We start from the raw sequence: 16,270 nt of genomic DNA, 5'->3' as shown, positions 1-16,270 counted from the left end.
CTCAGCACAATCATCTCTGGGGCTTACTTGCGTCAACAGGTAAAAAGGGCAACCTTGCTTCCGCAGCCCCCAGAGGAACAGGGCCACCAGAACTTGAGATATTCAGCGACTCCAAGTGGGAAGCCAAAGGAGGTGATAATAGAACAAACTGTTTTTTTGCACCTCCCTCCCACACCTTGAAATCTCTAGCTAAAAATCATAGTGTGAGAGCCTGGGTGGGTGTCTTGTTAGTAATCCTTTGGCCCAAGTACATGTTCAACCAACAACACTGTGGTCCTCAAGGCAGACTAATCGGAAGCCTCTTTGGTTTCTTCCCTTCATCTCAGCAACCTCTTCACTAAGCTAAAATTAGCCTGGGTAATTCCTTATGTGCAATCACATTGTGTGAAAATGCTTTCACAGACAGGATCTCATTTCAGCCTCAGAATATGAGTCAAGAAATATCAACCTCATTTGACAGATGGGGAAACCAAGTGACTTGCCCATGGGACACATCTACTGAGTGGCAGGTTTAGAACTTAAGCCCAGCTCTAAGTCCAGCACACTTTCATTTGAAAAACTCGCCATGTTCATCAAAGTACAAATGTGACACTAACTCATGGCCATCAGATTACATCAATAGTGAGTGCAAACTACACACGTTTTGTGCAAATAGTTCAAGTGGCCCAAATCAGGATGGCTTTACCTCCTCATGCTAAAGAGGCAGTCAAATGTCAATCTGAAGGCAAAAGGGAATTGTGCATGAGGCAAAATTTCTAAATATGCCAGGCCAAACACAATGGACCTGATGATTAATGGGCCAGCATGATTCACAGTGATTTTGAAACAGTCCCTTTTTTACAGACAGCATTTCATTTGGGAATCTCAGAAGAGAAAAAAAATTCATAGTGGGAGGACTTCATCCCCAGAAAAGGCATTCTGATGCCAGAATTATAGACAAGTTGCATATAGAGGAGAGTGAGCTAAAATAGCAGCAGATGGCAAACATCCGCCCGTAGTTTAGAGGAGGAAGTAGGGAATCGAATCAGCTGGGCTTCCTGATCCTAACAGATGCAGCCCTAGGTAGGGTTAACCCCCGGGGACAGGATCACACTCCTCACATGTTCTCCCATGTTTCTTTCTTTCCTGGTGCCCCTCAGACGAGTGCTGACCTGCACAACGACTGCACAGAGACCCACACAGGTACCTCTGCCTCAGCACCCCTGGCTGCTGGCATCTTCGCTCTGGCCCTGGAAGCAAAGTAAGGCCCAGAAAGCATCTAATCACCTGTAAAAAAGCTGTTTCTCCTTCTTTGTCATAGCATATATATTTTTCTGAATATATGGTTACAGTGGAAAACTACAAAAAATAATAAAAAATAAGCTCTCTTCCTGTCAACATCTCAATGTAGGTTTAATACACACACTTATCTTGCAAAATTGGAATCTTAATTCACACACTATTTTGTAATTTTTTTAATCCACCTATATTAAGAGCACTTTCTCATATCTAAATCAATCTTCCTTGACTTTTAAAAACTCATGCTTTCCTCCCACTCAGTCCTCTCCAGTCCTCCTACCACTCAGCTATAAGGCCTTCTCACTTCTGTTTATTCCCACCAAGAAAGACTTTGTCCAGATAATTTCCTGTGGGTAGTGTTAGGAATAAAAAGTTTAAAAAATATCCTTTTTTTTTTAGATTATATAAGCCCCACCCTAGAGCTGATATAACACATCAGGGGACATGAGAATTAAAAACAGGACTTTTCTCTTTTTGTAGTATACCATTATATAAATGCAAATTTTATTAAGGCCATTTCATGCTCAAACACCCTTGTACACAGATATTAGTTATCATTTCTGATAATTTCCTTAAGATAAACAATTACGATTGGAATTTTTGGGTCAAAGGGCATGCATGTTTTAATGATTTTGATACATATTGACAAGTTACTGTCGATAAAGACGGTACCATTTTGTATTCCCACCAGCAGTATATGTGCGAGAGTGCCAGTTTCCTAAACCCTTATCAAACTGACTTTTATTATCTTTTAAAATGTTTGCTACTTTAATAGGTGAAAATGGCATCTCATCTCTATATGCTTTTATTTCATTACTAATGAAGCTCAATATTTTATATTCTTTTGCCATTTATCATCTGTGATTTTTTATGACCTTGATTTTGTTTTATGGCCTTAGTTAGAAAAGCTACTAATGCTTGGTTAGTTTGACATTTTCCTTTTAATTTTACTTGCATGTAATTTTTAATGTAATGAAGTTAATATGTATACAGTTATCTTTGTCAGTCTCTTTAAGGTTTTTTTCCTTTTTATGCTCAGAAAAATCTTTACAACTCCAAATTATATACACATTTATTTATATGTCTTTTATTATGGTTCCTTTACCATATTTATGTTCTAAATCCCCCTGGAATTTATTTTAGTGTATGTTACCAAAAAGAGATTTAGCAACATTTTTCCCTACATAATAGTTATTCAATAGTCTAATACTTAATACAGAGGAAAAAATGTTCCGATGTTGTGTGGTGAGAAATCTTTAAATGTTAAGTCAGGTGCTATGGTTGCATGATAGAGGACGTGTTAAAACTTGTAAATTACTATTATCCTTCCTAATAAGGAAGTTATCTTAGAAGAACATCCATATTCTCTACAGAGAGGACAAAGCAGTTCCTTCATGTCATGTTCAGTAGATGAGGTGAGATTCACAGTAGTAGAAGAACAGAACTCCTTGGCCCGGGCCATAGCTGGAAAAGCCCTGCAGTTGCTGAGGAGAGTCCAGCATTGTTCCAGGAGCCCTGGAGCCACCTGTGGAGTTGTGGTTTAGTCTCTGGTATCTCAGCTATGAAATGGCCACAGCGGCTAAGAAAGATAGGCCTAGTAAGGCTTGTATAAAGAGTCTACCTACTTGGAGGGGCTGGAAAGATACTGATAAAGGAGGAGCAAATACAGATGCCCAATCAGAAACAGGGAAGTCTGAAGCTCTTGAATCCAACAGAAAAGCTATGTTCAGAATCTGAGTACAGTTGTAACAGGAAGGGGATGGACAGAGGGCAAAGTCTAAAGACACAAGCTTTGACTGGCATCAGCAGACCCAAACCAAATTTGAGGAAAGATAATCTAAGCAGTGAAAAGTGCAAGGAACACCTGGCTTCAAGTTCTAGGCGTATCACTAGCTATGTGACCTTAGGCAAATTAACAGGGCTCAATTTATCATCTATAGAATGGAGGGGTCAGATCAGATAATTTTTTTCAAACCTTTTCCCTTTATAAAATACTCCAGTTTGAAACTGAAGGTATCAGCATATATAGATCATCTAACATGAATTGCTGAAGTTGGTGGTAAGAGGTCCAGAGTGAAAGAAATGAGGTCCTATAAAGGCAAGTAGTTACACAAAGGTAGTGAAACAAGATCATGATATTTATGATTTTATGATACAAGCTTTTAGCTCCAGGGAGCTTTTAAAAGAAAACCATCCTTAAAATCTTGTCATCCCTACCCAACACCTATCAGATGCATGCAAATGTAACTAGCCAGACCTAGCCCATCCTTGTCTAGTGACCAGAATAGTAGAAACACCCATCTAGCTGAACAGATGTAATGTTATTTTGACTAAGAACTGAAATTTTTAAAGTGTAATCTCTGACTTCTAAAATTTCAAACCTTCTATTTCTGTATAAGGAGAAAGTGATCTAAGAATGATCTAGCCTCATTAATCTCAGTTAATTCCTAATGGATTATTTATAAAGCAGGGGCTCCATGGATTGTTATGAAATACATGGGGTCCATGAACTTCTTTGAAACTAGATGCAGAAATGTTTGAGAGTGCGTGTCTGGCATTCTGGGGGGAATGGTTTGTAGGTTCCATCAGATTCTCACACTGCTCATGATTTAAGAGACATTAAGAGTCTATGATCTCCCTGGTGCATGTAATAAGAATTTAATTATTTTCATTTTGATTCAATCATCAGTAAGATGGCCATAATCTATCTTAACATTTATAAACTTCCTGCCAAAGTACATACAGATTATTGGGATGTCTGTTCTCAACTGGGCAGTTTTCTTAGCTCCATTCAATTGTCTATACCAAAATGACTATTTCAGAAAATCTGAATGCCAGAATTTCTAGAAGAGTCCCTAGACAATCAAGATTGGAAGAATCATTTAACCATGTGCTTCTCCTCAAGGAACAACTATGGAGACTGAAGAACAACTCTGGGCTAAATTTATCAAGAATAATAACATTCAGTATTTATCAGGCTCTTACCATGGCCAGACACTGTGCTAACTTCTTTATATACAATACCAACTCTAATCCTTACAACAATCTTGTGACACATAAATTATTAATTGCATTTTACTAAGGAAGAAACTGAGACTTAGAGAGGTTGAGAAATGTAACAAAGATCCCACAAAAGATTCAAACTTTGGGGTCAGACAGACCCCAAAGCCTGTACTACCAGCAGCTACAGGACACTGCCTCCTATAGTCCTGCGAGGGAGGGGAAATTTCATCCCCTCAAAGAAAGAGGAGTTAAGAAGATTGAGACTGATAAAGAAACATCTTAACTCATATTTATGAGTTCTGAATAAAAGGCTCCTATCATGCAGACTACTTACTATGCTGCATTAAATATGGGACTCTGGGGAATGGGAAGAGGAGAGGGAAGGAGAAAGAATGATTTCTGGCTCAAAGAATAGTTTCTGGGTCAAATGTATACAGTAATACTTTCCTTCCCTAGAAGAGTGTTTCTCAAACACCAGCATACAGTCATCACCTTGGGTGTTTATTTAGTTTGCAGATTCCCGGGTCCAATTGCCAGCAACTCAGATTCAGAAGTTTCTGTTATTCCAGGTAATGTTTATGCTGGTAGTTACCTTAGCCAAAATTTGAGAAACAGCTGCTATGAAGGGTTACCTTACAACTGTATTTTCCTACAACCTCATTGGGCTGTGACTATGAAGATGCCCATTAGGATACTTAATAGGCATATCCTGGAAATATATATATATATATATATATATATTATAAATAATACACACACACACACACACACACACACACACACACACACACACACTAAGAGAGACAGGAATTCCTTGGATAAATGCCTGTGGTACTATTATACTTAAGAAAGATGGCAGACAGTAACCTGTCTTTTGAGGGGAGAGCAAAGAATCAGAATAATTTTTAATAAAGAGCAAAAAGTGAAACATTGAATCCCTTCACACCTTTGGAGGTATTAAACAAACAGATGAACCGATCTTCTGTTTTCATTAAAGGTTAGAGGATGGGAAACGGACTTTCAAAGTTGCATGAAACCTTTGGATAAATCACTTCAAAGAAATCCTTGACTCAGTGGATTGTGAAATGTTGGAAAGTCTCTAGGTTAGAAAATCTTCAACATCTAGGCTTATCTAATTGTGATTAGAGGCTAAACCACGTAGCCTTTAAGATTTTTCATCTTAGAATTTTGTCTCCAGATTACTTTACCTCCACTCTTCTAATTAGAAGCAATGCTTAATTTCAGTGTTTAATTCCAAAGCCCTTATTTTCTATAAACACAACCTTGATTAGCAACCCAATGTAGTTTTAAAAAATTTAATTATTCTGGATGCCATTGAGGAGATGCTAATTAACAGAGGAAGACTGTCAGGAATGAGATGCACTATTGTTAGAAGCTCCTTTTCATTTATGAAATGCAATCACTCAAATGAAAAATAGGCTTAATTTTCCTAATTGCATGACAATGAAGCCTCTTTGAATATTTTGCAAAGAATAGGTAAAAGAAAATTAAAAAACAATAAAATCTGCAACTAAATAAAAAACAATTCTCTAACTAGAGAAAGGTAGAAAATCTGCTTTGTGTTTATTATCATGATTATCAAGACCATGCCTCCTTACTACATATCCTCATCCCAACCTACATACACACACACACACACACACACACACACACACACACACACACCTGCCCACACTGAGAGTCCAAGTGGGAAATTGGTGTGTTGCCCAGAGACCTCCTTGATAAGAGGCTTTTACCTAAAACTCCCTTTAAAAGACTGGAAGCAAGAATTTCAATAAAGTGCCATATAGGCCAGAACTAGTTTCCACATTCAGAAAATAAGCCATTTCTGCTCAGCTAGTTAATTATTCCTCAGTGTAAGATGGCCAATGTGGAATCAAGATCTACAATGAAGTATATATGATATTGGGCAGATTGGAGTTCTGAATAATATGGAATTTTCAAGATTGTCATACTCAGCCACTCATCTTACAGATGAGTCCACTCAGGCCCAGGGAGATGAGGTGGTTTGCTTAAGGTCACACAGGTCTTTGGCAGTAGAATATAATTTAATGTGCCTTCTATTACTCCCTATTCTGACCTCTAATTGTCTTAATTAGTTATATGCTTGTATTCTTTCTTCCAACTCCTATTATTTTAGGTATAACATAAAACTGCCTAGACAGTTTTTTTCAAATATACATACAAAATCATGCCCTACCCTCAGATATTTTGATTCAGTAGGTTCAGGCCTTTGTCAGTCACTCTCTGTGTTGTTTGTCAGGAGCTCAGTTTGTCTCTGCTCAGGAGCAGAGAGAAAGCATATTGAGCTGCCAGGGGTCAGAGTAGCTTTAAAGCAACAGACCAAAAATGAAAGAGTTAAGCCTTTCATCACTTACTGTGATGGTAAAGGCCAGAGTCTAAAACCAGAGAAAACACTGACTCTCCCTATTCCATTTTCCCCCATGGAAAGGTGCACCAGCTGATGGTCAGGTGAAAGCATGGACATGGGGGTTGTCTCACTGTTGAGGAAGCCCCAACAGAAGGCTCTGGTAGTTTTATGGACTCTAGGGTGGGGTGGGGTGAGGGGGAGGGCTCGGAGTGGAGAAGTACTGGGTACTGAGTCAGAGTGGGGAGAAGTATCTTCAAGGTTCCTTCTCCTCCCCCCATATGGAGGCCTTGGCTGAGGTTCCTGAAGAAGAGCTTTGCCCAAGGCCTCAGATAAGGAGACCTAGGAATGAAGGCACAGGGCCTAGGAATGTAAATATGGGAAGAGCTTGATGGGGGAGGAAGGCCTGAGTCCTTGACTGCAGCTCCCTTCAGAGATGGTGATGCACGGGCTGTGCACTCAAGCTGGTGTGGAGAGAGGACAGCTTCCCCATGAGGCCCACCAGATAGAGCCTTTGCAATGCCTATGATGAGGACTAGGATTTTAGCCAGCAACAGACTCCTCAGTGTTTAGGAATGTGTATTGCCTCTTGCTTGTCCCCAGGGGATTGTTAAACCAGTCCATTATGCACTCTGGGGAGAAAATAGCAAGTTGAGCCAGATTCCCCTGATGGTTGTTTCACAACCTAGTGGTAAGATAGAAACCTTGAAGACTCAACACTTAGGCATTTATTATTTAATAAATAATGCTTGATTGGCTTGATAGAAACAATGCAGGTGTCAAAGCTAAGGAAAGCTTGAGATCATGAAAGACTCTAATGACTAACAGCAGTAAGTTTTAAAATTGTATTTAAGGCTAGTTAACACTTAGACACATTCAATCATCCAACCAACCGATATTTACCCAGCATATATACCCTGCGCCTGGCATTCTTCTGGTGCTTGGTACACATCAGAGAACAAGATGGATAAAAATCTCAGCCCTTCTCCCAGCTGATTCTAGCAGGGGAGACAGACATTAATAATACACAAAACAAATGAGTTGCTCAGTATGTTAGAAGATGATAAGCACTATAAAAGAAAAAAAAAGTATAGCAAGATAAGAGAGCTCAGGAGTATTTGGGGAGAATTGAAATCTTAAATAGGGTGATCAGGGAAGGTTTCATATTCTTTATAACAGACCTGACAATCCCATGCATCTCTGATTTATCTTTATATTGCTGCTAAATTAATTTTGCCAAGACTTCTCATTATACCATTCCCTTGCTCAAAAATCCTCGATGGCTCCCCCTTGCCCAAATGATAAAGTATAAGCTCCTTTTCCTGGCATTCAAGGTCCTCACCATCCGGCTCAGTACTCCTGCTCACCTCTTCCTTGCTCCAGTAAACCAGACTATTCACTGTACTCTGGCCACATTCTATCCTTCCCCTGTCAGAGGTTTTGACCCATTGCCTCATCCTCTGTTCTCTCTCTTTCAACTTTTTGACATTCTACCCACCCGTTAAAGATCAACTCAAATATTTCCTCCTAGAAAAGCCTTCCTAGATCTTTCCATCCCAAAAGAATTCTTTCTCTTCAAAATTCTACAATACATTATGCTATGAATACAGCATTCAACAGATATATTATAGTTATTGAAAGACTTAGTTCCTTTACTTGATTGTACACTTCTTAAAATCATGAACTACCCCCTTGAATATCCCCACACTATTCAGCATGGTGCCTTGTAAGAATGATCTCAAGTAGCTAAGAGCTTCTTGACACTTTTGCTATATAAAGAAAAGAGATAAAAAATATTTAAGATTAGGTAGCCAGCCCATGTCTAAATCTGAGTCTTCCTAAGAAGGAAGTCAAAAGCTCAACTGTGGGTTCATAACGCTGAAAATACTAAGGCTGTTAATGAACAGCAGAAGATTGGAGGGCACAAAGGAAGTGCTGTCATTTTTAATTTTTGCTCCAGTTAAATGTAAGTACATAGGAATCAGGGGCCAAGTTCTACCTTTCTACAATGCTGAAAAACAATTTTACTCATGCTAAGATCTTAACTTATGCAGTATGAGGAGAAGTTTTCAGGACTGTATTTTTAATTATGAATGAAAGACATACCAATAGTGATACACACAAAAATTATATAAGTACAGTTGCAAAAGATACCTCATCATCTCTGAATGGAGATGATTGTTTTTAGCACTTGCTTTTGCAAGGAAACTTCTTTTTGTCCCTGAAAGATTCTTTGGGTCACTTCCTCTCCAGTCCAAATCTCACCTGGCGAGATATGCAGCACTTGGTTGTCTGGACCTCTGAGTATGACCCACTGGCCAATAACCCTGGATGGAAAAAGAATGGAGCAGGCTTGATGGTGAATAGTCGATTTGGATTCGGGTTGCTAAATGCCAAAGCTCTGGTGGATTTAGCTGATCCCAGGACCTGGAGCAGTGTGCCTGAGAAGAAGGAGTGTGTTGTAAAGGACAATGACTTTGAGCCCAGGTAAGTGTCTCCAGGAATTTTAAACAAATGTGTGCCCATGGCACTATTTGAGTATGACATTTGTCACTCTGCCTAATTTTTCTCACCTACCCTTCTGAAGTAGATGGAGATGGCATTTGTGAGTGTTCCCTGTGTGTCCATGAGGAATCACAGAGATCAAAGATTTGCAAATCATGTTAACATATTTGTATTTTCCTCTCATAGCCTACCAACCAGATAGCAGTAAGTTAATGTGCACAATTGTTTTATATATCACTAAGAAAAATCATTGCCAATTAAACTATTACCTACCATCAGTTCTTTAATATTCATTCCAAATTCAAAGATGTTAAAATGTTTTTTTTAATGCATCTTAGAAATGATGAAATGCAGTACTTGCCAACCAGTGTTACCCCAAACCTACTTCCAGAAGAACCTCGCTGCATGCCACAGTGCTTTGTGATTCATGACTTTCCTTCTGTGAAGGATCTTTTATCATATGGCTTTCAATTAGACTACACCTCTCCCACTACATCTAGCTATGGAAGCAGAATCTCGTATCAAGGCAACTGTAATTATACTGAAGACCCACTCACACAAAATACTCAAGGGTGGGAGGCTTGGAGGGCCTGCATTAGGGAGAGAAAATCATTTCTTAAGAGGGTATATTTCAGTATTGGACCACTTTTGATGGGTATAAGGCAAATCTGCTTGAATTCAATGCCACGGCAAATAGCATTGTATTTAAGTATCTGTGTCTTCCTTAACATTTTTTTCCCCTTTTTTCCCTTTTTATTTTATTGTGTTAAGAACTCTTAACATGAGATCTACCCTCTTAAATTTTAAGTGTACAATACATAATTGTTAACTATAGGTACAATGTACAACTGATCTCTAGAACTTATTTATCTTGCTTAACTTAAACTTTATGCCCAGTGATTAGGAACTCTCCATTCCCCCCACAAGCCTCAGGCAACCAACATTCCACTCTTTGATTCTATGAATTTGACTATTTTAGATACCTCATATAAGTAGAATCATGCAATATTTATCTACCTGTGACTGGTTTATTCACTCAGCACAATGTCCTCAAGTTGTATCCATACTGTCACATAAAGCAGAATTTCCTTCTTTTTTAAAGCCAATATTCCATTGTATGTATGGAATATTACATATTCTTTATCCATTCATCGGTTGATGAATATCTAGGTTGTTTCCACATCTTGGCTACTGTGAATAATACTACAATGAACATGGGAGTGCTAATATCTCTTTGAGATCCTGATTTCAATTCTTTTGATAAATATCCAGAAGTGAGACTGCTGGATCATATGGCAGTTTTATTATTTTTAGGAAACTTCATACTGTTTTCCATAGTGGCTGCACCATTTTGCACTCCCACCAATTGTGCAAGGGCTCCATATTCTCCACATGCTCATCAACACTTGTCTTTTTTTTTTTTTTTTTCAGTAATAGTCATCTGACTCTTGACAGGTGTTTTGATGTGGGTTTTGATTTGCATTTCCCTGATGATTAATGATGGTAAACTTTTTTTTTTTTTTTCACATACCTGTTGGTCATTTGTATGTCCTCTTTGGAGAAATGTTGACTTAGGTCCTTAGCTCATTTTTGAATCAGGTTGTTGCTTTTTTTGCTATTGAGTTGTAGGAGTTCTTATATATTTTAGAGATTAACCCTTTATCAGATATTGTCTACCATTCTGCAGGTTGCCATTTCAGTTTGATTGTTTCCTTTGCTGTGCAGAGGCGTTTTAGTTTGATGTAGTCCTACTCGTTTATTTTTTGTGTGTGTGCTACCTGTGCTTTTAATGTTATATCCATTAAATCACTGCCAAGGCCAATGTCGTAAAGCTTTTTCCTTATGTTTTCTTCTAAGAGTTTTACAGTTTCAGGTCTAAGGGTGGGTTTATTTCTGGGATCTCTATTCTGTTCTATTGGCTTGTATTTCTGTCTTTATGCCAGTACTATACTTTTTTTCTTTTGAAGTATAGTTGATATATAATATTATATAAGTTACAGATGTAAAATATAGTGATTTACAATTTTTAAAGTTTATACTCCATTTATAATTATTATAAAATATTGGTTATATTCCCTGTGTCGTACAATATACCCTTATAGCTTATTTTATACCTAAGAGTTTATACCTCTTAATCCCCTACCCCTGTATTGCCCCTCCACTTCCCTCTCCACACTGGTAACCACTAGTTTGTTCTCTATATCTGTGAGTCTGTTTCTTTTTTGTTATATTTACTAGTTTGTTGTGTATTTTAGATTCCACATATAAGTGATATCATACAGTATTTGTCTTTCTCTGACTTATTTCACTTAGCATAGTGCTCACCAAGTCCAGCCATGTTGTTGCAAATGGCAAAATTTCATTTTTTTTTATGGCTGGTTAGTATTCCATCGTATGTGTGTGTGCATATCACATCGTCATTATCCATTTATCTGTTGATGGACACTTAAGCTGCTTCCATATCTTGGCAATTGTAAATAATGGTGCTATGAACACTGGGGTGCATGTATCTTTTCGAATTAGTGCTTTTTTTTTCTTCAGTACCATACTGTTTTGATTGCTGTAGCTTTGTATTATATTTTGAAATTAGGAAGTGTGATTCCTCCAGCTTTGATCTTCTTTCTTGGGGTTGATTTGGCTATTTATAGTCTTTTGTTGGTTCCATATAAATTGTAGAATTGTTTTTTTCTATTTCCAGAAAAACCTTATCATTTTCTTGTGCATTAAAATTACTTTATACCTAATCCTGAATTGGGTTCTATTCGTAATAGAGAGAGACAACAAACCTAGCTGAGTATCTCCTTAAGAGTGTTGTGTACATATTTCCATAAAATGCAAGGAAGAAGAGATACACTTTGTTCAGTGATGATTCTTTAATATATTTAGAGCTCTGAAAGCTAATGGAGAAGTTATCATAGAAATTCCAACAAGAGCTTGTGAAGGGCAAGAAAATGCTATCAAGTCACTGGAACATGTGCAATTTGAAGCAACAATTGAATATTCCCGCAGAGGAGACCTTCATGTCACCCTCACTTCTGCTGCTGGTAATTTTCCCAAAAAAAAAAAAATTCAATTTCTTCTAAATTATGTGTTTAAATTTTTCAGTATAAATTAAATGATTTCAAATCAATGATTGATTTTTGTTTATATATAGACCTAAGTCTTCCTATAGGTACTTTCAGGTCTTAAAAAATATGTTTGTTTGGTTTTTTTTTTTTTTTGCATCAGAACTCTGCTCTGCTCATTCAAACTGATCCTTAGATAAGCAAAGAATGAGTCTTATTCAAATAATACTAATTAATAAACCTTTCTGAGTTATGCATTTTCAAACTGTGCTCATTATCCCAGGTCACTGATCTATCATTCATTTCTCTCAGGTAACACATTAGTGAAAGTTACTCTAATAATTAAGCTGACAGATACATCAGTCTCATCCAAGGAATTAAGTGGAAAAACTGAGAACTCTGATCCATGAAAGAGAGTTGAGGAGACTAACAAATTTTCCACAATTATATGATTAAGGCATATGATATGATATATGGACATTTGTCCTTTCCTGAAAGGTTACTAAGTCAGACAAGATCATAAATGGTAAAGAGCTTGTGAAACATAAACCATGATCCAACCAGGAGAAGCTGTCCTAATCCTTTTTCATGTTTTAGTAGGATTCAACTGACTAAATTTAATTCCCATAAGTGATGTATGAGAAAGATGAACTATCTCTATAATGCCCTTCCAGGATATGAACTTCCTAGAGGTTTGGAGTAAGTTCTGTTAATTCTGGAATTATGCTTCCTTAATACCTTGGAATTGGCCTGAAATATTGGCAGAATGCTTTTTCATTAATGGCCCTATAGTTCATTTGACACTTTCTCTTAAAAATATTATTTATTGATCTATAGAGAACTTGGATTTGAAAGTTTAGAGTAACTACTCTTACCAGTAAACTACTCTTACTAGTAGTTTTTATATGACAAGAGATTAAATTATATATGGCTTTATTTTATTATGTCTATGCTACATTATAGACTCAGGCACCTATTAAATTTTTAAAAATTCCTCTTAAATTTCAAAATGATAGTTCCATTAATATGTGTGTTAGGTCTTTGATGCTCTTCTTTAATGTAGCTCATAAACATAGTTCTCTGAGTTCTCCTTATTCAGATAAACCTTACTCAATATATTCATCCATTATTTATTTTTCTACAATATTTATTGACAACTTATTATATGTCAGGCAATGCACTAAGTACTGTGAATAAAAACTTTTTTATTTCCTGAGAATGTCCCCATCCTGGTATTATACTCAAAGGTAAAATTAAGAGGGCTAGTTTTTCCCAGCTTCCATTTTCAGTTATCAAATGTTAAAGTGTGTCCTACTATCAGATCTGTTAGGACACTTGTTAATTTGTGATTCTTGCATGAAAACAGGAACCAGCACCGTACTGTTGGCTGAAAGAGAGCGGGATACATCTCCTAATGGCTTTAAGAATTGGGACTTCATGTCTGTTCATACATGGGGAGAGAATCCCATAGGCACTTGGACTTTGGGAATTACAGACATTGTAAGTATAAATGAAAGGATACAGAACGACAAGCTCACTTTTAAACACTCTGAAGCTCTTTTAAAGTTAGTGCATAAGAAAGAGCCCAAAGAAAATTTGATCACTCCTTATAGAGGTAAGGAGAAAGTTTAGTGTTTCAAGCTCTGCCCACTTAGCTATATAGAAAATAAATTTAAAAAAATTAGGCACCAGGGCTTCCCTGGTGGCGCAGTGGTTGAGAGCCCGCCTGCCGATACAGGGAACGCGAGTTCGTGCCCCGGTCCGGGAAGATCCCACATGCCGCGGAGTGGCTGGGCCCGTGAGCCATGGCTGCTGAGCCTGTGCGTCCGGAGCCTGTGCTCCGCAACGAGAGAGGCCACAACAGTGAGAGGTCTGCATACCGAAAAAAAAAAAAAAAAAAAAAAATTAGGCACCAGCCATATAAGAAGGAAGAAAGATATTTTGATACACAATGTGACAGACTGTGGGGCAAATCCAAGTATACCCATGTCAGAACACAGCCAGCCACATGACCTACTCAACCACCAGAATCAGCTGTATTCACAACCGTAGTTACATGCTACACCAACTTTGTTATGACACTCTGCTGGGGTCATATGACAGAACTCTTACCAATATTTACTGCAGTGGCTATTTAAAAGTAGCTTACTCGTTAGATAACATCTTATTTAATATGACTTTTTTGGTTTTGTTTCAGTTATGAAACAAAAGCATTTCTCAGTTTTCTTTCTGTTTGCTAACACTCTGATTTTCTTCTATAATTGTAACACACGGTCCCAAAAATAAAATGTCTGAGCAAAAAGCCAAATACAGTTGAATTATTTATTTTTACATCATTTCTCCAGCATTTTCTATAGATGAGCATATAAATGAATGGTTTTTCAAGTCCAAGTTATTCTGAGATAGCAGTGTTATAAGTACCAGTAGCACCAGATTCAATGTCTAGATAACTTTTTCAAAATAAATGATTTTAAATTTCTGGAGATGTTAATTAAATTAATAAAAATTCTACAGTCATTGTTACTTTTTTTCCTCTGAGAATAGCTTTCACCTAAAGACTGCTAAAATTGTGATTTAGCAATGGAAGTTGTTAAAATTTCTGCTCTCATAGGGAGAACAAGAAAACATTCTTAGTTTATGGTCCTGTTCCTGACCTTGGCCTCCATTCTTTAACTCAGTTTCACCATAAGGAAACTAAGAAAATCTGTTTACCAAGATGGGACTATTTTATACCAAGTTTGCAAAATCTGACTCTACAATTTTAGATTTTTTTAAAGATATTTTAGATTTCAGCATTATTATTATTATTTTATTTTTTCCGGTACGCGGGCTTCTCACTGTTATGGTCTTTCCCGTTGCGGAGCACAGGCTCCGGACGCGCAGGCTCAGCGGCCATGGCTCACTGGCCCAGCCGCTCCGCAGCATGTGGGATCTTCCCAGACTGGGGCACAAACCCGTGTCCCCTGCATCGGCAGGCGGACTCTTAACCACTGCGCCACCAGGGAAGCTCTCACCATTATTTTTAACATAATTGTTGAGCCTGTGAAAATTATTACTCTTCCCATAAATATACAGTTCTTAAGGACTGCTTAATGCTGAAGGCTATTTATATTACTCTGCAGACGTTTTTTTTTCCAATGGAATGTTTCTACAAGTTGATAATTGATAAATATAATTCTCATTATATAAGATACAGTCAACTTTTCAAGGACACACCCGGTATAGAAAAGAAGGTTCACGTAGAGAGTTCTCCTTTTTTAATTGAAGACAATTAATCAGTTTTTAAATCTTTGAACCTGTCAACTATCTATTTTCATAGCAAGAGTGATTCCAGTGATTTTTGTCTTTGTACCCAGAGCTCTACACGTGAAATGCACAGAATTTTAAAATTAAACTATAAAATTTAGCTATTTTGAAGGAGTTTATATTGCTCAGAACATACACTAAAATTATGTATGCTTATTCATTAGTCTGGAAGAATGCAAAATGAAGGAAGAATCGTGAACTGGAAGCTAATTCTGCATGGGACCTCTTCTCAACCAGAACACATGAAACAGCCCCGAGTGTACACGTCCTACAACACCGTTCAGAATGACCGAAGAGGGGTGGAGAAGATGGTGGATTCGGGGGAGGTCTGTGTGGCTCTGTTCTTACTGGCATGTTCTTTTGTGAACTGTAGTAGACAATGTAGTGGGTGAAGCTGCCCCTAACTTTTAGGCAGGAAGTGAATCAAACATGGGTTGGGAGGAAAGGGAGTAGGAGTAAACTGTTTATTTTCCACAGGAAATTGTTTCATTCATTTATTCTTTTAGCCAAAAGTTAGAAATTAAAATTAATGAATTCAAAATTATTCAGTTCTCTAATATGAATTTTCTCCATTTATAACAATATCAAATTTTAAAGAGAGCTGTCTTTTTGCATGATCACATAGAGCTAACATTTTTTTTTTTTTTTTTTTTTTTCGGTACGCGGGCCTCTCACTGCTGTGGCCTCTCTCCCGTTGCGGAGCACAGGCTCTGAACGCGCAGGC

The 16,270-nt window shown here is 37.5% G+C and overlaps 2 protein-coding genes across 7 annotated transcripts in view; one reads left to right on the top strand and one right to left on the bottom strand.

The window, feature by feature from the left end:
* Positions 1-16,270, bottom strand: part of LOC114486744 (tigger transposable element-derived protein 1-like) — a 570,985-nt gene that overhangs the window by 164,249 nt on the left and 390,466 nt on the right. The window lies entirely within an intron of this gene.
* Positions 1-16,270, top strand: part of PCSK1 (proprotein convertase subtilisin/kexin type 1) — a 39,880-nt gene that overhangs the window by 21,493 nt on the left and 2,117 nt on the right. The window contains exons 9-13 of the mRNA XM_007107835.1: positions 1,140-1,240; positions 8,924-9,157; positions 12,062-12,219; positions 13,607-13,740; positions 15,711-15,872. Coding sequence (XP_007107897.1) covers positions 1,140-1,240; positions 8,924-9,157; positions 12,062-12,219; positions 13,607-13,740; positions 15,711-15,872 — 789 coding nt within the window. The remainder of the gene's footprint in view (positions 1-1,139; positions 1,241-8,923; positions 9,158-12,061; positions 12,220-13,606; positions 13,741-15,710; positions 15,873-16,270) is intronic.

This window comes from Physeter macrocephalus, chromosome 8 (genome assembly GCF_002837175.3).
Source record: "Physeter macrocephalus isolate SW-GA chromosome 8, ASM283717v5, whole genome shotgun sequence".
Taxonomy (NCBI): Eukaryota; Metazoa; Chordata; class Mammalia; order Artiodactyla; family Physeteridae; genus Physeter; species Physeter macrocephalus.
This window is presented reverse-complemented; position numbering and strand designations above follow the sequence as displayed.